At 46.1% G+C, this 21,092-nt stretch overlaps 2 protein-coding genes across 21 annotated transcripts in view; one reads left to right on the top strand and one right to left on the bottom strand.

The window, feature by feature from the left end:
• GRIP1 (glutamate receptor interacting protein 1) overlaps positions 1 to 12,391 on the top strand; it is a 660,770-nt gene extending 648,379 nt beyond the window's left edge. For 8 of the 13 annotated variants that reach the window (XM_038549951.1, XM_038549944.1, XM_038549942.1 and 5 more), the window contains 2 exons: positions 8,657 to 8,803; positions 10,647 to 12,391. In XM_038549951.1, the coding sequence (XP_038405879.1) occupies positions 8,657 to 8,803; positions 10,647 to 10,874 (375 nt within the window). In that variant the 3' untranslated portion in view covers positions 10,875 to 12,391. Of the gene's footprint in view, positions 1 to 971; positions 1,103 to 8,656; positions 8,804 to 10,646 lie in introns of those variants that run through there. The other 5 variants (XM_038549945.1, XM_038549943.1, XM_038549940.1 and 2 more) reach the window with 2 other exon arrangements.
• Positions 12,392 to 16,100: 3,709 nt separating this feature from the next.
• HELB (DNA helicase B) overlaps positions 16,101 to 21,092 on the bottom strand; it is a 31,308-nt gene continuing 26,316 nt past the window's right edge. For 5 of the 8 annotated variants that reach the window (XM_038549932.1, XM_038549933.1, XM_038549935.1 and 2 more), the window contains one exon: positions 18,673 to 21,064. In XM_038549932.1, coding sequence (XP_038405860.1) covers positions 20,189 to 21,064 — 876 coding nt within the window. In that variant the 3' untranslated portion in view covers positions 18,673 to 20,188. Of the gene's footprint in view, positions 17,179 to 18,672; positions 21,065 to 21,092 lie in introns of those variants that run through there. The other 3 variants (XR_005365350.1, XM_038549934.1, XM_038549937.1) reach the window with 3 other exon arrangements.

The following is a 21,092-nucleotide window of genomic DNA, read 5'->3' as shown; positions in this document are numbered from 1 at the left end:
CAGGCATTAGCCATGTCACTTCTCAGAACCTTGCTTTTGTCCTTTAGCAAAGGTGGGGGCAGGATCCTGCTCAGCAGGGGAGACTTCACAAGTAGCATTTCCCCCCCTGGGGAAGTCGCCTCAGCCATGCAGTGTTGGAAGCCCAGAAAATTCGGTCTCCACGGCCTCCCAGCCTGAAAAGCAGACTCAGCCTTGGGGCCCTCGAGATGGGGACGTCAAGCAGGATGGGCATCTGTTTGCAAAGACCAATGGATGCGTGTCCAGTTACTAGTCGCTACCATAGCCTGGCAAGCAGATCCTCTCCCTGTGAAACCTGGGCCAGTGATAATCGGAAGGTTGTTGGGGGACATGGGATTGCAGAATAAGGGCTGGAGGGTGCGTTGTAGGATTGATTGATTGATTGATTGATTGATTGATTTTTTGCATTGTAGGTTTTAAATGAGTCATGACATTCAGCCCTGACAGTCCCCAAAATGGATCATTCCCTCAGCTTCCTTGGTCTATGATTCTGTTAAAACATACTTTTTAAAATGTAAAAGATATAATTCTTTTCTTTTAAAGATTTATTTATTGGGACCCCTGAGTGGCTCAGTGGTTGAGCATCTGTCTTTGTCTCAGATCCTGGGATCGAGTCCCGCATCAGGCCCCCCCGGAGGGAGCCTGCTTCTCCCTCTGCCTGTGTCTCTGCCTCTCTCTCTGTGTCTCTCAGGAATGAATGAAAGCTTTTAAAAAATTAAAGTTAAAAAAATAAAGATTTATCTATGTATTAGGGGGAGGAGCAGAGGGAGAGAATCTTAAGCAGAGTCCCTGCTGAGTGTGGGGCCCATCCATCCCAGCACCCTGCGATCATGACCTGAGCCAAAATCAAGAGTCAGTGGCTTAACCATTTGAGCCGTCCAGACGCCCCGATATAATTCTTATAAAAATGATTGCCTGGTGTCAAAAATTTTTGTTTGTTTCACTCTTTACAGGAAATGACAGTGGGATGACAAAGCCTGTTCAAAAGGGGATGAAGAAACTTTCTATATGTCTCAGTCAGTGAGGGGGGATAAAAAGCAAGAATGCAAGAATAAGATTTCCAAGTTAGGATTAAAGCTGCCCAATGACTTACAGGGAAATAAAAACAAAGCCTTTGAGGTCATCTTTTCACTTGCAGCTGCACCTCTACCTTCCAGCAAGCTTCCCGTCCACTTTGTAGGGCCTGAGCTCCGAGCACTAGAAATGCCCCAACAAAGCTGCAGTCCCCCAGATTCAGATGACCCACAGGCCATGTCAGTGCTCCCGTGTGCCTTACTTCTTAGTCTTTGATCTTCAGGTCACCTCAGGTCTTTGATCTTCATCTTGTCCCTTGGTCAACGGTCCCCCATCACACCTCTTCAGAAGTGTTAATAGCCTCCCTTAAGTCTAGCTCTGGCCGGGGAATCATTCATCTCTTCCTGTTTATGTCTCTCTGTTGTGATCAAGTATGTTCATTTATAGGTCATGGGATACTGTATTATCTGTAGGATGTACACTTATAGGTGCCAGAGCTCTCTGAGGGTCACTCTGTTCCCCTAACGCCCTGGTCCTTGGAGACTAGCCTGCGGACTTCTTCCTTCACCACTGTCCTGTCATCTTACTTGTCTGGCTATAGCAAGGATTACGCTGTAATGGTCTTGCCCAGGCTAGTCTCTTTCTTTCCCTTAGATTGATGGAGAGCTGTCTCCTTGGTCTGAGAATCTTTGCAGTGTCTGACCACAGCGACACCTGGAATGAGGAAATAACACCGAGGAGACCGTTAGCGCTCTGTGTAGCAGGGGTTTGGTCAGTTGTGTGTAACTTGTCATCCTTCCTGAATGGCAGTGAGCCTGGCCCTGAACTCCCACAGGCCCAAGGGGTGAGCGGAGGGCATGCCCCCCGCCCCCCAGAGATGCAGGTGGACCCTGGAGCGAGGAGACCCACATAGACCTAAAGAGAATGGAGGTCAGTAGGTTGCAGAGGGAATCGGGAAGGGTCAAGAACTGGAGGAGAGCCAGGCCAGGGCAGGCTGGGAGTCTGAAAGCAGAGACGGGAGCAGAGGCAGCAGGTGCTGAGTAACTGGAGGGCGGTCCTGAGAAAAACCCTGGAGCAGAGACTCTGCCGACTGGCTGACTTGGTGGTGGCCGCGGCAAGAGCAAAGGGACAGTGGCAGGGTTGCCGAGTGAACCGGGGAGAGGGACTCTGGGCCCGGGGGCCTCAACTCAGTTCAACCCACAGATGTTGCCAAAGGTCCTTGGTCTCCTTACAAGGAAGAATTCAAGGACAGACACACAACACAGTGGGCAAGTGACGCAAGCATTAGGGTTTATTAAAGTAAACTCTGGAGACGTGAGATTGGGCAAGCTCGAGAGAGAGCTGCGTGCCCTAGGGTGTGGGTTTCTATCTTTGATTGACTGTTGTGAACAAGGGGGAGGAAGCTTCATCACTTGGTGTGGAGACGCAGGGTTTCGTGCTCCTTCCTTCGTTGCTTGGTCAGGGATTTCCTGTCACGGCACCCGCCGTCTTGGGCCTGTCCGGTTCAATCTGGCCTCTGGTGACGCGCTGCCAAGACGGGCTCTGACGTCCCTGAGAGCTGGCCGTGACTCTCTCCTTGCTGGCCTCCCGGCATCCGTTGGGGCCTAGCCACCTGCCTATTCTGACAGCCCAGCCGGCAACCACCCGGTGACCGAGGGGCCCGTGCCTGGGGTTGATCTCCGGGAGGATTGGGAGGCTGATCTAGCTCCTTCTCTTTGACGTGACGTGAAATGAGAGAGTGAGGCTGCTCTGGCGTGAATCGGGAGAGCAGCACCTAAACCCACCGCAGGTCTGTACAGCTCAGCTCCCCCAGGGCCAAGTCGGCCCCGACTCGCTCCTACTTAGAGCCAGAGTCCAAGAGAATTCGGGGGACTCTCTCCTTGTCGAGCCCCTACTTTGCGAGCCCACGGTGCCACACGCTTGCCAGGAAGCAGCAGGAGGCAGTGCTTGAAGCAGCTGTTCCTTTCCCTCCGCCAAGGAGGCTCCCCAGACAGGAGGGCAGCAGCTGCCTTTTCTGACCCAGTTTGTCTTGAAGCCTAGTTTGAATGGCGCGAACTGAAATCACTCCCTCTTGGCCTGGAAGATGCATTTGGGAAGGCGAGACCTTTATTTTTTTCCTTCCAGCCCCAGAAGGAGTATAGGATTGTCCTCAGAACCAACGTTTCTTGAATTATCAGGTTGAAAGGAAAAGAGCGACTCTGGTGGTGTCTGTAAGAATAAATCCAAGTGCCTGGTGATTTACGGGAAAAGTACTACCATCTCTGAGAAATAGAGGTGTTGGTTTGGCCCCTAAAACCATCAGGCAAGGGGCTGAATGATAGGAACGCTGCCAGGGCTTAGAAGCTGCTGCTGGGAGAGCCGTCACTTGCCATGATCTGCCCAAGATGGTAGACACAATGGCCTTTAAAATCCAAGTGGGTGGGGGGGGGGTGTCCCTGGGTGGCTCAGCGGTTTAGCACCTGCCTTCGGCCTAGGGTGCAATCCTGGAGTCCCAGGATCGAGTCCCGTATCGGGCTCCCTGCATGGACCTTGCTTCTCCCTCTGCCTGTCTCTCTCTCTCTCTCTCTCTCTCTCTCTGTCTCTCATGAATAAATAAATATAATCTTAAAAAAAAAAATCCAAGTGGGGAGAACTGCCTCGGCTGCCTAAAAATATTCATGTGTCAAAACTGAAAACAGAAATATTAGGTTTCTCAGCTTTGCCTTGAGGACATTGTTCAGACACGTGAACAGACTTGCCCAGAAATAGAAGACAAGGCTCGACTTGAATTATGGTGAACTCTTCTGCCTCCTGGTAAAGCTTCTGTTCCCGGGAGGGTTAGAAGCAACTGCAGCATGTGCTGGCGAAGAGTTAAAATTGAACCGAGCTTTGTAGAACTGTATTCTTGCCCGGAGTCGTGCTTCACGAGGCTCATTGGCCCTTTTAGGACAGAAAAAATCTAGCCTTCTGTTCATAGTCCGGGTTCTCAGGCTGCGGCCTTTGGTGAGCACAGAAGAGAGAACCCCACAAGCGAAATCTTGATTCACATGAGCCAGAGTGCAACACAAAGAGCTCTGGGAGCAGAAGTTTATGCAGATGTTCATGGAAAGCCACAGAGGGGCTTAGATCAGAAGAAATACAGCAGACATGATAAATTAGTCATCTTTAGCTTGTTGGGCAGTTGGAAATGGATAAAGGCTGCCTGACCAGCTAGGAGATTATATGTCCAGGAAAAAAAAAAATCATGATTTAGTGGAAAGAACACAGTAAATGAGGTCAGCTACTCAAGTACTGCATCCTAGAGTCTGTACATTCAAACTAGACAAATATGTCCATCGACTTCTTTAAGAGTCACTGTTCTCATTAGCAAGAAGGGAATAATTCTTCTGCGCAGAGTTGCCTGGAGTTCAAAAGCAATCATATGTAGGAAAGTGCCTGGGTAAGGAATTAATCGGTGGACCCCCCCCACCCCCAAAAAAAAGTGACTTAAACCTTGGAAACCTGAAATTCTTTTTGGACAGGAAATAAATCAGAGGTAACGACCCCCAATCTCCATGCAAGCAGGAGGGCGACAGCGACATGGCACGATTTATTGTTGCTGCTTTGAGAGCAGCCAGCTGTACTCCCCATTTTTGTGAATTATTGATTCCTGGAATCTTATCTTTTGTGTCACTACTAAATAATTTCTTCTTGGTTATTGGCTACCTCCAGGAGAACCACAGAGTTGGCTATAAAAAATCCTGTTTCCTCTAACCTTATAACTATGGTTTCTCTTTCCAGAGAAACAGATTCATTTCCAATTTAAACCATTGATTAGCCTCTCCTCTTGAAGAGTTTGCCATCCAAGCCTCTTGGCCAGCAACTCTGACCTTAAATGAGCTAATCTGTTAACCGACTCTGGTTGATGTCCAACTCGAATATTTTGGTTAATGTATTACCACTGACTGATGTTGACGTTGTTTGAGGCCCCTCCTGGGTTCTGGCCATGGAGCTGACATCCAGGAATCACAGGCCCAGTGAGCAATGAAGAACTTCGCTATTATTCTAGGCCCACACCAAATGTTCCCCCAGTGCAAGGATACTGGTTCACCGTGTTCGAAAACCTATCTCAGATCTAAGAATGAAATGGGCAGATTCGTAATGCCTATTGCAAGCACAGACATTCACATTCGGGGACACCTAAAGAGGGTGGCTGGCTCGGCAGAGCAGATGCCCATCCACTTACCCTTCCAGCCCTTAGCACAGGGTCCCTAGGACCTTCCCCTGTACCCGGCTGCGAGTGGAACAGAGCAAACCACGAGGCACCAGCCTCTAGGAGTAGTGGTGATGGCCCCTGCCCCAGGTGTGCTACTTGTCACACGGTGAGAACATGGCTCCAAGCAAAGACGCCAAGGGGGCAGAAGGACAAGAAATCCCACAGTCAAGGCCCAGACAAAGCCAAAGAGGGGCGCAGAAGCAGGAAACTTGAGCAAAGAGATTTCATCTACTAATATAGAGGGCCCAAAAATGACAGGCCCTCACCAGTCCTGTTAGCCATTTGCTTCCTCCCCTTCCTCCTCCACCCTTCTTCTCCAGCTTGGCCTATTCCTCTTCTTCCTTCCTTTGAGAAAGGAGCGTGACGATGGGAAGAGAGGAACTAGAATACAACCTAAAAGATGTTTCCTCCAACGAAGGCCCCTTGGAGAATGGCTGCTTCCAAACTGGGAGCAGGAAATATTCATGATGAGTCAGGATATCTTGGAGCCGGAAAGCAAAGACACTAGCAAAACAAATGAGTCCTCTCAAAAAGGTCATGGAAGTTCACATAGAAGACTCCCCTTGGCCAAAGATGAGGAAATTGGAGCACCCGAAAGAACAATGATGCAATTACTTGAAATGCAACATCTGTATGTAAACCCAGGTGTTCATAGTGATGCTTTACAAAACTCATCCCCCCTCCCAACAAAAATGTGTTTGGGCCGCCATTGGAAGTCTTTAGTGCAGTAATTCCCTTTACTGGAAATGCAAAGAAAGAATTAGCATTCATTGTGCCTTTCTGGTACAACTTGCCCATCAAGGTAGCCCAATGGCACTATTTGAAGAAAGAAAAGGCCTTCTTTATGAAAGAGTCGTAGCTAGCAAACATGGAAGATATTACAGGATTGGAAAAAGACCATCACTCTGCCGTCCTGATGAAATTATTCAGACATTGATCATCAGTGGTCAAAAACATTTAGGTGAGAGGTTGAGGGGGAGCCTTACAATGAAGGAATTAAGCTGTCCTCCCCTGGACCCACCCAAAGGGGGGCAACCAGACATCAAAGGATGTGACATTGTAGGAAGCCCCTGAGATCTATTCTCACCCCTCCTCACAAAGCTGACTCTGACTCCAGTCAAGGATGCAGAGGGAACTTCCCCTGGGAGGGAAATGAAGGCCAGAAGAAGACATGGGTACAGTTCCCATAATGAGCCAGCAGCCTGGGGCCATGCTCTAGACAAGAGGACCTCACACTGCTGACCTTGAGATCCTGATTTGGGAAAAAAAAAAAAAAAAAAACTGTAGAAACCAGTGTTGAGACACCCAGGGAAATTGTGTTCTGGACGAGGTGTTGGAGGATATCAGGGAATAAGGTGAGTTGGTGAATGAATTAGTGACACCCAGGTTAGGTGAAAAACGCGATCTTTTTTTTTTTTTTTTTTTTTTTTTTTTTTTAGAGATTTATCCTGAGGTATGTAAGCGTGAAATGACGTAGAGACTGGCATCCGCCTTAAAATAATAACCCAAAGAAGAAAAAAGAAGGGTGGATGAAGGATGTGGTATAAGGTCTTGATGGTTGTTAGATGTGAGCGATGAGTAACGAGGATTCGTTCTTCTAGCCTATTCTTAAATATGTTTGGATTTTTTTTTTCATCAAAATACAGCTCTCTCTGAAATTCTGGCCCCTGGGACCCCTGGGGGGCTCAGCGGTTGAGCACCTGCCTTTGGCTCAGGTCATGGGGGATCGAGTCCCACATCGGGCTCCCCGCAGGGAGCCTGCTTCTCCCTCCGCCTGTGTCTCTGCCTCTCTCTGCGTCTCTCGTGAATAAATAAATAAGATCTTTAAAAAAAAAAATCTGGCCCCTCTCCTCCTAGTGCACTTGTAGGAAAGAGGCAGGTGGTGGTAGGATGTTCATATGTCTTAATTCATAGGATCTAAGATGCCATGGATGACAAAATGCACCTGATTTCAAAGATTTTAAAATGTGAAAAATAAAGCATATCTTAGAACCCATGAAACAAGGCATTTTGACTGGCAGAAGCATGTACCAGTTAAATGTTTCATGTCTGGAATCAGGGCCTCACTACTCGTTACCTTGGTGACCTTGGGGGAATTACTTAACCTCTATAAAATTGAATTTCCTCACCTCTAATATGGCAATAACCACGAGGGCTGCCTGGTGAATTGTATAGACTCGGCCAGCTTGATATTTGAGCTCTCTGCCTAGTAAAATAAAAAAACCACAAACACCACTTTTTGTAGTTCCTTCAATAGTCCCTACTTCTCTGAAATAAAATAACTGGGCATAAAAAAAATAGACCTGTCTTATCTTTACCTTTTGCCCTGCATAGCCCTGACATTTTTACTATTTTACAAGAACAGATTCGTGCACTGCTTGTCTCAAAGTAAGATCTAATACAAATAAAAATAAAGTGTTTAAAAAACACACAGAGTAAAACAATAAGCCCAGATCACTGAAGAGTGCATCAGTTTGTACAGAGGGCGTCGGGCAAAATTTAGTAATATCAGCAGCCAGCTTAGAATGTGGTAGGGACTGGGTGCCCGGCTGGTGAATGGATGAACCACTAGATGACTGCCTGGACCTCAGGCTAACTATTGCAAGTAGTCATATTGGAGGCATGAGGATGGGGTGGGGGTGAGCATGAGCACTGGGGTGGGGGTTGAGCATGAGTTGGGGTGGGGGTGAGCCTGAGCACTGGGGTGGGGGTGAGCGTGAGCGCTGGGGTGGGGGTGAGCATGGGCGTGAGCTGGCAGGTGGCCCGCTGCTGAGAAGGGTCAATGTCTTGAGTCGCTGAATCAAAGCGGCTGCTATCAGCGCCAGCCCCCAGAGCGCAGTGCCGCTCACACGAACACCTTCAGGTCTTTTAACTCGTGTTGCTGTCAGTATGGACATGCCCACTGGGCTGTAGCAGAGCAGTGGACTCCAGGCTGGCACTTGCTCAGAGGAAGACGGCGTGCTGAGCGCCGCTCCGGCCCGGCAGTAGGCACGTGGGCAGGCAGCGAGCCTGGCTCCGTCCTGATCCAGGGGCCGCTGCCGCCGCTCCCCAGGCCCACGCACCTGCGCTTGCCCCCAGCAAACAGAGACACCCACCTGCGGGGGACAGAGCCACACCTGCGTCCACCTGACGAAGGGGACCAGGAGCCGCAGCAAGAAAGGCCCGGGCCCTCCAGCCCTTTGCCTCCTTCCTTTTCCGTTCTGCGTGGCCCTTTACACGTTGCACGGATGTTCTCGGGGAGGGGGAAAAGTGCAGGGGTGTGGGGAGCTGCCTAACAAGACCCGGAGCGGTACGGAGTCAGTGAGTGTGAAAAGATCGCTGGACAAGAAGTCTCGCCAACAACAGCCTGCAGCCACGCTGAACGCCCCTTCCCGTTTTGTCACTTTGCAGGTCACCTTGTACAAGAGCTCTGACATGGAGGACTTTGGGTTCAGCGTAGCCGATGGCTTGCTGGAGAAAGGAGTGTATGTCAAAAATATCCGCCCGGCTGGGCCAGGAGATCTCGGTGGCTTAAAGCCCTACGATAGGCTCTTACAGGTAAGACCGCAGGTGAAGCCTTGGTTAGTGTAACTTGGCCAAGTCTTGCTTGACCGGTGCCTACCCATCTTCCTTTCGTTGCCTCGACACTCGGTTAGGGGCCCCTCCTCTATGGGGCGGACACTCCTGCCCTCGGTAGGATTCACCAGCTACTGGAATTGCCTGGTTCCCTGTACGTATTGCCCAGCAGATGATAAACTTCCTGAGAACAGGTGCCAGCACATTATTATCCCGCTTCCCCTCATAGCCGTGACGTATCTCAGGATCTCTCACCATGATCTGGAAGCAAAAAGCCAAAGCTTGTGTAGCGAGTGGAGTAGGGTGACAGGTAGGGTTTCAGGTAGCAAAGCAAACGCCTGCTTTTCCATACGGTTTTTAGGAATCGCGTTTTGTAGGAAAAAGAGAGGATGGATGTCAGTCTTGAGAGCGTGTTTAGCTGGAATGCGTCTGGAACTAGGACCCGACTTTGGAAGCGTGAGGCCGACCCAATGGGGTGGCTTTCGGACACACATTCGCCAAAGCAAGTCATCATTGGGGAATTAGGTTGTTTTAAAGTCACATTCTGGTGATCTTGGGACTCTGGGTCCCGTCCTGGTGTTCTGGGATGCTTTCCTTTTCCATAGACACGCTAATATTTGCTCAAGAACTACGGTGGCCCTTCCCAAGCTCTGCATGGGCGCCGTGCTGTGGCTGCTTCCGCAGGAGCTGAGGCTGTACCAGGTAGACTGGATTCAGGCGTGAGAGCCTTGAACGCTTGGCCAAAGCTCCTGCACATTGCTCTCCAGCGTAGGAATTTCTTACGCAGAATAATGGCGTGATTTGCAATTTAGAAAGATAGAATAATACTGGAGGTGGGTTGGAGTGGAATGAGGAAGGGGGGCTCCACACAGGGAAGGGGACCAGGTCGGTACCAGGTAGGGACGGGGAGTCCTTTCTATCCTCGGGGCATCCTGGGACAGCAGTCTGGGGCAAGTGGCAGTTTGGGTCCCTTGCTCAGAAGAGATATTGGATCCATATTGAGGAGATTCGGGATGCTGTTTTGGGTCATAGTTACCTATGGTGGGCTTATAGCGAGGGAGGGAGGACAACCAAGGCTGGAAGCCTGGGGAAAGCAAATTTCCGAGACAGGAAGAGATAAGAGGCAGGAAAGAACTGGAAGCGAATTGACATAAGAGGATCGAACAAGTTGGTGTCGGAGAGAAGAGAGCCAAGGAAGGAGAGGGTGTCTCAAGGCTGAGTGGGTGTGTCAGGTGTGACCAGTGCGACAGGCCAGAGTGGATGAGACCCGGAGACCCCACTCCAGACATCGGGTTGGACATTGGGGTCCATCATACACTCTAAGTGTGGGGTTCCAGATGTGAGAAGATTGAGAAGGGAAGGTCGCAGCGCGGGAGCAGCACGTAGCTGGTGAAGAGTAAGGAGACACGAAAGAAGACGAGCACAGGTGTCAGCTGAGGCGGGGACGGGCCCCTTTGGAGAGGCGTCACGGTCAGGGGCACAGCTTGGGGGGCAGCAGACGGCCAGGAGCACATCTTAGCGGGGCCACGTCCAGCTGCTGCTCTGACGCAGATCCCTTAACCATTCTGTGCCCCGCTTCCCTCATCTGGAAATGGGGGACAAGCCTCAGCGCTTGGAGCACCTGCCTGAGCCAGGATGCAGCCAGGTGTCCCCATCCCCCGCTCCCCAGGGCCTTGCGATTTAGTGGCAGGGAGTGAGTGAGCCAGGGACTCCTCAGCGAGGCTGCTCCTGGGGGCACCCCCAGGACACCTGTTACACCAGAAGCGTGACTCTGTGCCCAGAGTGTTGTGAAGACAATTCCAAACGACTCTTCTTGATTTTTCAGGTGAATCATGTCCGAACGAGAGACTTTGACTGCTGCCTTGTTGTGCCCCTCATAGCAGAATCCGGTAATAAGCTGGACTTGGTTATTAGTAGAAACCCACTGGCTTCACAGAAGTCTATAGAACAGACTCTACCAGGAGGAGAATGGAGTGAACAGAACAGTGCTTTTTTCCAACAGCCTAGTCATGGTGGTAATTTGGAGATACGAGAACCCACTAACACATTATAGCAATGCTTTTCATAAAGCAGGACAAAAGACAATATCTACATGGTGCTAAAAAAAAAAAAATCCCTTTAAGATTTCTGTGGCATTTAAAGCACAGATAATCACGTGGCATTAACTGCAAGCACAGGGGTCTTTTAAATCTCTCTCATGGCTCATGTTCACTTCCCCTTTCAAGCTGAAGAGGTTTCTTTCTTGGTGACCGCTAGGGTATATGGCGGGCAATTCCCTGCCGGGCCCCATGGTAGAGAAAAAGAAGCTATAGGCCACCCCTCCCCCCCAATTAACATCAGAGGAAATTTTTTACAAGTTCATCTTCCAACCACTTTTTAAAAAGAGAAAACGTCTGTTTGAAAAGATGCTCTATGACAATTTCCTTCATTCACTTTGAAATCAGTTTCTTACTGTGAAGTCGTCAATGTTGAGGACTTGACCAACAAGGCTTGTCACAAAGCTGGCTCTCCTAGGGGAACTGGAGCTTGGGATGTGGCTGGGACTGCTGCCATGGGAGGAGGGGTCCAGGCATAACATTATGTTATCTTAAAATGTTTCAGCGGTGATGCACGTAGGAGACCATATTAGGTGGTGGTAAATGTTTTGCCCCAATATAGGAATGATTTTAACTAAGATGTATGCTATTCCCTATGCAACAAATTAACAAACAGGATATGTCTTGTGACCTGTTTTTTTTTTTTTTTAAGGACACATTTTTAATAGCTGCAAATCTCTGATAATGAATTAGAGTGCTTAGTAACACTGAGAATTAGTTATTTTTAAAATTCAAGACTAAGAATTTAAGGGAGAATGAAGAGTCTATTCAAATGAGGCTTATCCTAATGATAGGCGAATCCAACTCATCTTGCTTGACATGTTTTGAAAACTGGCTATAGAGGGGTGTACAGCCCATGTACTTTAAAATGACACTGGACTATCTTTTGTTCTGAGCCACGATACTTATTGAAATTGTAAATACATCTTTCACAAAATGCATTGCCAATTATTACCATCCCTCAAAGCAATAAATTGTGACAGTTGCTTTTAAGATGTTTGTCAGCAACTGTTCTCATTTGTTCAGATATTTTGAATAGTTACACTAATAACTGTTATTGGTGAATATTAAAAAAATAGGTCTGTATATTGATTGTAGAATCTCCATATTGAAATGATTATTTTCCAAACATTTTCATTTTGGTCGATAGTTCCAACAACTGCTTACGTAAAGCATTTGAACACTGTGTCCTTTGTTTAAGGGAAAAGCTCACCTTTCTTTTTGTGCAGAGAAATATATTATTTCAACCATATTTCACAACCCGCCAGGGCAAGAGAGTATAAAGCAGAATCATGTTAAGAGAAAAAAAAGATCATGAGTCACTTAAATATGTATTTTTATTTGTAACAAACAAGTATTAAGCTGTAAAGTATTTTTGTACAAATTTAATACTTTAATAGCATGGTATTTATCGTCTATGTATGGTTTTGGGGAATTCAAAATTGTTGCAAATATTTGTATGGAAAAAAAAAAACCCTCTACCAAATGGAATAAACAGTGATTTTAAAAAGCCAAAAATTATAACATGTGGTTTTTTTTGATACTTTGATTATATTTCAATATTCTAGATGAGCCCCACACAACACATTTATTGGTAACAGAGTTTTCTAAAGGGGAAAGCTTTTGCCATAAACTTGAAAAAACAGCATGGAAGAATGAGAAAAACATGGGCTTTTTGTTTTTTGTTTTTTTTCTTAGTTTTCGGGCTTTTATTTATTTTTTATTTTTTTAGGTTTTATTGGGGGCAGCCCTAGTGGCTCAGCGGTTTAGCACTGCCTTCAGCGCAGGGCGTGACCCTGGAGACCCGGGATCGGGTCCCCCACATCAGGCTCCCTGCATGGAGCCTGCTTCTCCCTCTGCCTGTGTGTGTGTGTTTGTGTGTGTCTCTCTTTCTCTCTGTGTGTCTCTCATGAATAAATAAATAAAATCTTTTTTTTAAGGTTTTTTTTTGTTTATTTATTCATGAGAGACACACAGAGAGAGAGAGGCAGAGACACAGGCAGAGGGAGAAGCAGGCTCCATGCAGGGAGCCTGATGTGGGGGACCCGATCCCGGGTCTCCAGGGTCACGCCCTGGGCTGAAGGCAGTGCTAAACCGCTGAGCCACCGGGGCTGCCCAGAACATGGGTTTTAAATCAGATCTGGGTTTGAATTCTAGGTCTGGTACTCACCAATGCTATAAAACTTAGTTACTGCGAGTCAGTTTCCCCACCTGTGATACTGAAGGTCAAATCTGCACTCCAGGGCTGTTGTAGGACAAAATATAAAAGATGTTTAAGTCCTAAAACAGCCTGCAGACAGAAATACCCCCACTATATATTTATTTTAGGTAACAAAGGTAGATTTTCACTCAAGGATCATAACATCTACCCCCAGAGGACATTACATGTATTTTATGAGATATGTGTATATAAATTATCAAAATGTATAAATTTTAATGTATGCTATTAAAAAAAAACTACACCACAGTCCGAACATTTTCATTTTTGCAGACTATCTTCCAGGCCTTATAAGTTAACAGGAACAAGGCAAGGATGTCCATTCTCACCACTTCTATTTAACAATTTATTAAAGGTTCTAGCCAGAGCATTAAGACAAGAAAATCCAATAAAAGGCACTTGGATTAGAAAGAAGTAAAACTATCTCTATTTGGGTATCTCTATTTGCATTTGTAGGAAATCCCAAGGAATCCACTAAAAACCTATTGAAACTAATAAATGGGTTTAGCAAGCTTGAAAGATACACGATCAAATGTATTTCTATACAGTAGCAATGAACAAAAATGTAAACATTTCATTGACATTAGGATCAAAAATAAAATACCTAGGAATAAATTTAATTTAAAAAATGCAAAACAAAGCATTATTGAAAGAAATGAGAGAAGACATAAATAGAAAGACATCACATGTTCATGGATCAGAAGACTCAATATTAAGATGGCAAGACCCCAACTGGCTGTTTTGCAGAAATTGACAAGCTGCTCCTAAAATGCACGTGGAAGCACAGGGGACTCAAGTAGTCCAAAAGTCATGAAAGAGAAGAACAAATTGGAGGACTCACTTTTCTGGATTTTAAATTAAAGGTAACTGGGACAGCATGGTGCCAGCATAACAATAGATGTGTACATCAACAGGCTAGAATCAGGACCCAGAATCCAGAAATAAACCTTCACTTCTATGATCAGTTGATTTTTGATAAGGGTGTCAAGAGAAGTGAATGAAGAAAGAATAGTTTAAGAAATGGAGCTGAGAACAAGTGAAACTGGATATCCACATGCAACAGAATGACGTGGGACCCTTACTTCACCATACACAAAAATTACCTCAAAATGAATCAAAGTACTAAATGTAACACCTAAAACTATTTAAATTCTTAGAAGAAAAACAGGAGTAGGGGCAGCCTGGGTGGCTCAGTGGTTTAGCGCCACCTTCAACCCAGGGCATGTGATCCTGGAGTCCCAGGATCGAGTCCCCACATCGGGCTCCCTGCATGGAGCCTGCTTCTCCCTCTGCCTGTGTTTCTGTCTCTCTCTCTGTCTCTCATGAATAAATAAATAAAATCTTTAAAAAAAAAAAGAAAAGAAAAGAAAAACAGGAGTAAATCTTCATGACTTTGGCAGGCAGTAGTTCCTTAGATATAACACGAAAGCATAGACAGCAAAAACAAATGAGCTACGTCAGACATCATCAAAATGGAAAATTTGTGCTTCAAAGGACACCATGAAAAAGTGAAAATAAAATCCACAGAGTGGGAACCTTTGTTTCTTTTTCTTTTTCTTTTTCTTTTTTTTGCAAATAATATTTCTGATAAAGGGCCTGTATGTAGAACATATAAACAACTTCTATATCTCAATAAAAAGAAAAGTAATCCAATTTAAAAATGGGTAAAAGATCTGAATAATTTCGTCAAAGAGGTCATACAAATGACCAAGTGCATTTAAAGATAATTCATATCATTAGCCATATGGGAAATGCAAATCAAAACCACACTGAGGGGTGCCTGGCTGGTTCAGTCAGTAGAACCTGACTCTTGATCTTGGTGTGGTGAGTTCAAGCCCCACACTGGGTGCACAGATTTTTAAAAAATAAAATCTTTAATAAAAAAAAAAAAACACTTTGAAATATCACTTCACACCTACTGAATGTCTATAATCAAAAAGTCAGATAATGACAAGTGTTTGAATGTGGGGTAACTGGAACCCTCACATTCCAATTATAAATAACAAACGGTGCAGCTGCTTTGGAAAACAATCTGGCAGTTCCTCAAAAGGTTAAATATAGTTACCACATGACCAAAAAATTCCACTCCTATGTGTATAATTAAATTAAAATATATGCCCACAGAAAAACTTGTACGTGGATGTTCACTGTAGCATTTTATAATAGCCAAAAAGTGGAAACAACCCACATGTCCTTCAACTGATGAACAGAGAAAGTCAGCGTGCTATATCCATACAACGGAATATTTATTTGATAATAAAAGATGAAGGTCTGTTGCCTCACTGCACTAATGAAACCACGATAGGTCAGTTGCAGCTCTGCTGGAGCTTCCTGCAAAACTTCGGCCAGGGTTCCTGATTTTTGCCCCATCAGCTCAAACCAACATGGTCTGTTCCAGAAATACAGCTTTCATAATATGCTACCAGTTTTTCCATCAGTCCACAAAGGATATAGGCTTCATCAGATTAGACTGCATGACCTTCCTTGCCTAGATTATCCAAGACATCTATCCAATAAAAGGGACAATGCTAGTTTTTTTAATCTTAAAAAAAAAAAAAATGAAAGCACTAATACATGCTACAACACAAAGTCTGAAATCATGATGTTAAGTTAAAGTCAGTCACAAAGGACCACGTATTGTATGATTCCATTTTATGAAATGTCTGGAACAGACAAGTCAATAGGGACAAAATAAATTAGTAGTTACCTGGGGCTGGAGGAGTTGAGGGGATCCAAGCCAAGCCAAGCCCTACCGTGTTTCTTGCGGGGGGGGGGGGGGGGGGGGGGGGGGGGGGCGGGGGGGGGGCCGGGATTAAAAATGTTCAAAAATCCATTGTGGTGGTTGTAGCTCAACTCTGTGAATAGACTAAGAGCCACTCAGTTGTACACTTCAAAGGGGTGAATTGTGTGTAAATTATATCTCACTGAGGCCATTTTTCAAAGGTTGGAATAACAGGATTTTCTCTTAACTTTTTCTTTTACCATTTAATAATAAAACTCTAAAAAAATAAAAATAGAAATCACTCTCCGAGAAAATAATTTTCGAAAGTGGAGTATCTTCAAAACAATGTATTCCTAAAAGAAATGACAATTACGGGACATGATGGACAGTAGTAATCACACTGACTATAAAAATGTATCAAGTCAACACGTCGCATAAATTCCACTTACACAGTGTTCTATGTCAATTATATCTCCAACTAAGAAAAAAAAAAAGTACACCCAACTCAGAAGGTAATTTCCAGGAATACAGTCTCAGGTGACATGGGTCTGGCCAGCAGGGATGGAGCAAGCAGCAACCTGGCAAGATGAGCAATTGGCAAAAGACCAGCACCCTGAAATGGGTGTCAATAATACAAGAGGTATAATTACAGTTTCTCTTATCATGGCTTCAAATCGTTGGCAGAGATCACCCACAATGATCATGGAAGTTAATAAAGGCATTGTCGTAAAAATAAAAAATAAAAATAACTTTTGAAAGTACAGTTTTTAAAAAAAAAAAAAACACATCATAACTTTTTCTTGCATTTATGCCCAAGGCTACCAGTTTTCATGATAACAGATGTTGAAATCAGTACAGTTTCTATGATTAAATGAAGTTAAAAATCTCTGCTAGCACAAACACCTTAAAATAAAACTCCAGTTGGGGCCGCCTGGGTGGCTCAGTGGTTGAGCGTCTGTCTGCCTTCAGCTCAGGGCTTGATCCCGGGGTCCTGAGATTGAGTCCTGCATCGGGCTCCCCATAGGGAGCCTGCTTCTCCCTCTGCCTCTCTGTGTCTCGTGAATACACAAAATCTTTAGAAAAACAATTTAAAAATAAAAAATAAAACTCCACTTACAGACATCCTATTTTAGATCTCGATTCTCTGATGCTATGATGTTCATTTTGTGTTGAGTAGGAAAAAAAAAAAAAGATAATTACTTCGAGCAATCTCAAATTAAGTTTCTTGATTATGTTTAGATATGAAAAGTTGCCTGGGGGTTAACCTATTCAGTCTCAAATTCTGAAATCTGGAAGACACTTGTGGAGATGATTCTTCTACCTGTTAGGACAACAATAAGGATAAAGTTAATCTGGTGAAAATATTGTCAGTCTCCCCCGTGTACTTGGACTCCCTCTGGCCGCTGCTACGGCAGACCCAGTACATTGTCCCCACCCCGTGGAAGACGGGAGGGCCCCGTGCAATCAGCTGCTAGCTCCTTGTGGGATTGCATCTAGTTCTGCTCCCGGTGGCTCTCCCAGCACCCAGCTCTGGGACCGGCGTCAAGAGGGGACACTGCTGAATGAGTACACACAACGTCCAACGGTGTGGCCACGGCTTACTTGGGGAGCCCACTTCCAAATTAAAACGTGGGCCCCCCAAAAATAAATAAAAATAATAATAAAAAATAAAACGTGGGCCCTTTGTTCAAAGATAAGAATTTCAAGATGGCAAGTGCACAACCGTAAAAGAAGTATGGACCAGTTTCGAGCACAAAGCCCCGTGTGACGGCTTACTCAGGGTGCACATCCGTGACGCCATTCTTGGGTGTGGCAGGATGCCACCTGCCCTGCCAGGATTGCTGGTACCCTTAGTGATTCCTGAGTAGCAGGCAGTGGACCAGTATGGCCATGAGAACGGCGACTCAACCCCTCACGATGCTGTGTTCAATTTAGAGCACTGTACTGGCTAGCGTTAGCTGCCAACTTGGCTAAGCCGTGGTACCCAGATTTTTGGCCCAATAGTATTCCAGATGTTTCTGTGAACACATTTTTTAGAAGAGATAACCATTTAAGTCAGTGGACAATGAATATGGCAGGTCACCCTCCATAATGCAGGTGGGCCTCATTCCATCGACCGAAGGCCTTCACAGAGAAGAGACTGCCCTCCTCCCAGAGAGAGAATCCTCCCTGCCTTTGGACCCATACTGCTATACCAAGTCTGTGGGTCCCCCGCCTGCTGGCCCGCCCCGCACACTGGGGACTTGTCAGCCTCCATGATCGTGAGCCAATTCCTTACATCAATCTAAACGGATGACAGGTAGGCAGGTAAATAATAGGGTTACAGACACAGCCTACTGGTTTGTTTTACTGGAGAACCCTGATAAATAAAAGAACTATCTTTATTCAGGGATTTTTGTGATTACATCCTTCCAAGGTTTTTTTTTTAATACTTAAATGTCATTTTCTTTCAAAAAATTCTGGAAATTACTGCTTTATATGATAAATTTTAGAACATTTATACATATGCTTTTGTTTAAAGGGACATTTCTGTTTTTCCCTTTTGGTGGTGGGACGCTAGGCAAAACAAAACAAAAAACAAAAAACAAAATCAGGACATTTTCTTTTAAAGCTTTTTTTTCAAGACCCAAAGCTATGAATCCACAGAAAAGCCAAAGCTTTCCTCTGGGAGTGGCTCTGGCATTAGGACCTGCAGAATTTAAATGCTGACCTGGCTCTGAGGTAGCCCTGTGGGTATGAAGGAAAGGAATGGGGACAGCCCTGGTCACTGAATTTTGAGTTTTCAGAAATCACACAAACTCAATGCACTAGGAAGTCTAGAATTATGGAAATACAGAATTTATTCCTAATTCATCAGTCCTGAGGCTTTGAATTCTTAGTTTCCTCATTTCTAGGGAGTTCTGGAGGTGTCACGCACTTTTGGCAAGCCTTGTGAGAGCCCTTATCCTCTCCAGTTAGAGAGCTTTGCTTGCGCTGAAGCCACGGTGCAGTGACGTCAGCCAGCGCTGGCCATCTGGGGTTCACAGACCTTCTGTAGTGTTGGAATTGGCCAGAGCTTCAAAGCTTTGGCAAGCTCAGCAGTGAAGATGGGTAATGCTGTCACTGTCTCTTTGTGCCATCACAGAAACCACAACCCACCCATCCCATGCTGGTGCGAAGAAATAAAAAGGAAGAAACTTTTAGAAAAAGACTCTGGAATTTTCTGCTCCAGGCCAAAAGCCTTATTATATCCCAGGGTCTTTGTAAGAGGTAACACATTCAATTTCAGAATGAGATGTTTTGCTGAGATGGAAATTCCACATCAATGAGTCTATCTGGAGCACAGAATGAAGCTTAGAATTGGCAGGGATCCTACTACTTCCAAGAAGGAAAAAAAAGAAACTTCCTCTTTTCATTATGCCAACTTTTATCACTTTCCTTACAAAACCTGTCCATCAGCCTCTTTCTCCAATCCTGATTAATGGTAACTGGATCCGGGGCACCTGGGTGGCTCAGTGGTTGCACATCTGCCTTTGGCTCAGGTCGTGACCCCGAGGTCCAGGATCGAGTCCCACATCAGGCTCCCTGCATGGAGCCTGCTTCTCCCTCTGCCTGTGTCTCTGCCTCTCTCTGTGTCTCTCATAAATAAATAAATAAAATCTTAAAAAAAAAAAAAATGGTACCTGGATCCTCCCTGGAGGCCAAGGCCGGAAGCCTAAGACCCATGCTCCAGCCTGCCCTGCGTCCCTATATATAACTGACCACTAAGTCCCTAAGCATCTCTTCTCCAACCCCATCACTATTACCTGACTTCAGAGCCTAATGATTCTGTTCAAGCTACCGAAATAATCTTCTTGCAAGGAACTCGTCCCCTACAGCCTCCCAAACATAATCTACTAAACTCCAAAGTGACCTTCACAAGTTTCAATTCACAGAACTCTTAAAATGCATCTAGTGTTCTCCATCACATTCAGGAGAACATTGAACCCCCTCTGTGTCCTCCCAACCCTTCCAGGATCCTCAGCTCAACCTCCATGTGCACGCTGTGCTCCAGCCACACTACTCCATACTTGTGACTGCCTAACACACCAAGATGTCACACGCTGCGCCTGCCAGGCACGCTTAGAGACCTGTTGCACTGTCTCCATTCCACGTGGGGTGGGAGGCTTACTATAATTCTCCCTTTAGAACTGCACTTGGTCTTGGCAGGTTACAGGAGCACTTTCTCCTCTGGGCTCCCTCCCTGGCCCCTTCTCTTTGTCACAGCCTTGAAAGCCTAAGGACGCGGTATAACAAGTCTACCTGCTGGCACCCACAACACCCACAGCAATTCTTAAGCTTCTTTTGGAACTTCATTTGGAGATCATTGATAATAAATTCACCAGCTGCTTGGGTGGAGAGCGGATATTAAAGTGAGGCTGTGGCCCAAAAAAGGGGTGGTGGGTGGGTGATAAGGAAGATAAGCAGAAAGGAGGTGCAGATGACAAGTTCCACCCCACACGACACCCCACAATCCAGAGACTGAGTTCGCCTAGAGGGCTGGCCTCAAGCCCAGTGACGCACAGTGCTAGGCTCGACAGGGCCCAGGAGAAAGGACAGTGATAGAGGTGAGAGAAGACATGTCTGGAAGTGCCACGGCACACTGTAGCACTGATGGAAAGTACACAGCCCGTTCTAGGTGCGCTGGAGTTCACGATACTCAAACCCGGGGCAGGCAAGAACGTGGCTCCTACCATCCGGATCTTGCTGGGACTTTCGGCATCACTCAGGCCGCAGCCTCTCTTGGACACACGAAGTATTGATGGGTCTTCCTCTGTATCCACTTCATCAAATGCCGACGACTTCCATTCTCCTGGAAAGGCCAACGTCCTGTCTTCCGCCACAGAGGCCTGGCTTTCAGGGACACCGTGTGCCACGCTGTTGGTGGGGACAGGAGGCAGTGGCTTGGCCGATAGCTGCAGGCTCGGTCCTTGGTTCTCTCCAGAGCCCTTTGACAGGGGTGCAAACTCTGCTGGAGACGCACAGCTCATGGAGAGCTTGTTTTGCAAAAAATGTTTTAAACGAGTTTTCCTGGGAACACTGTTTTTCAGAATTGCACTCCGGAGGTGACACTCTTCGGCGATGATGTACACTCTGCAACGGCCCCTGGTCACGGCGGTATAAACGTGCTGCCAGTGCTGGCGGCCCGCCTTCCCGACCACGTACACGACTGTCTTCTCCTCAGACCCCTGGGAGGAAACAATGCATTAACGAGAG

Source organism: Canis lupus, chromosome 10 (genome assembly GCF_011100685.1).
Source record: "Canis lupus familiaris isolate Mischka breed German Shepherd chromosome 10, alternate assembly UU_Cfam_GSD_1.0, whole genome shotgun sequence".
NCBI classification, from domain to species: domain Eukaryota; kingdom Metazoa; phylum Chordata; class Mammalia; order Carnivora; family Canidae; genus Canis; species Canis lupus.
The sequence above is the reverse complement of the archived record's forward strand: the minus strand, read 5'-3'. Positions and strand labels throughout refer to the sequence as shown.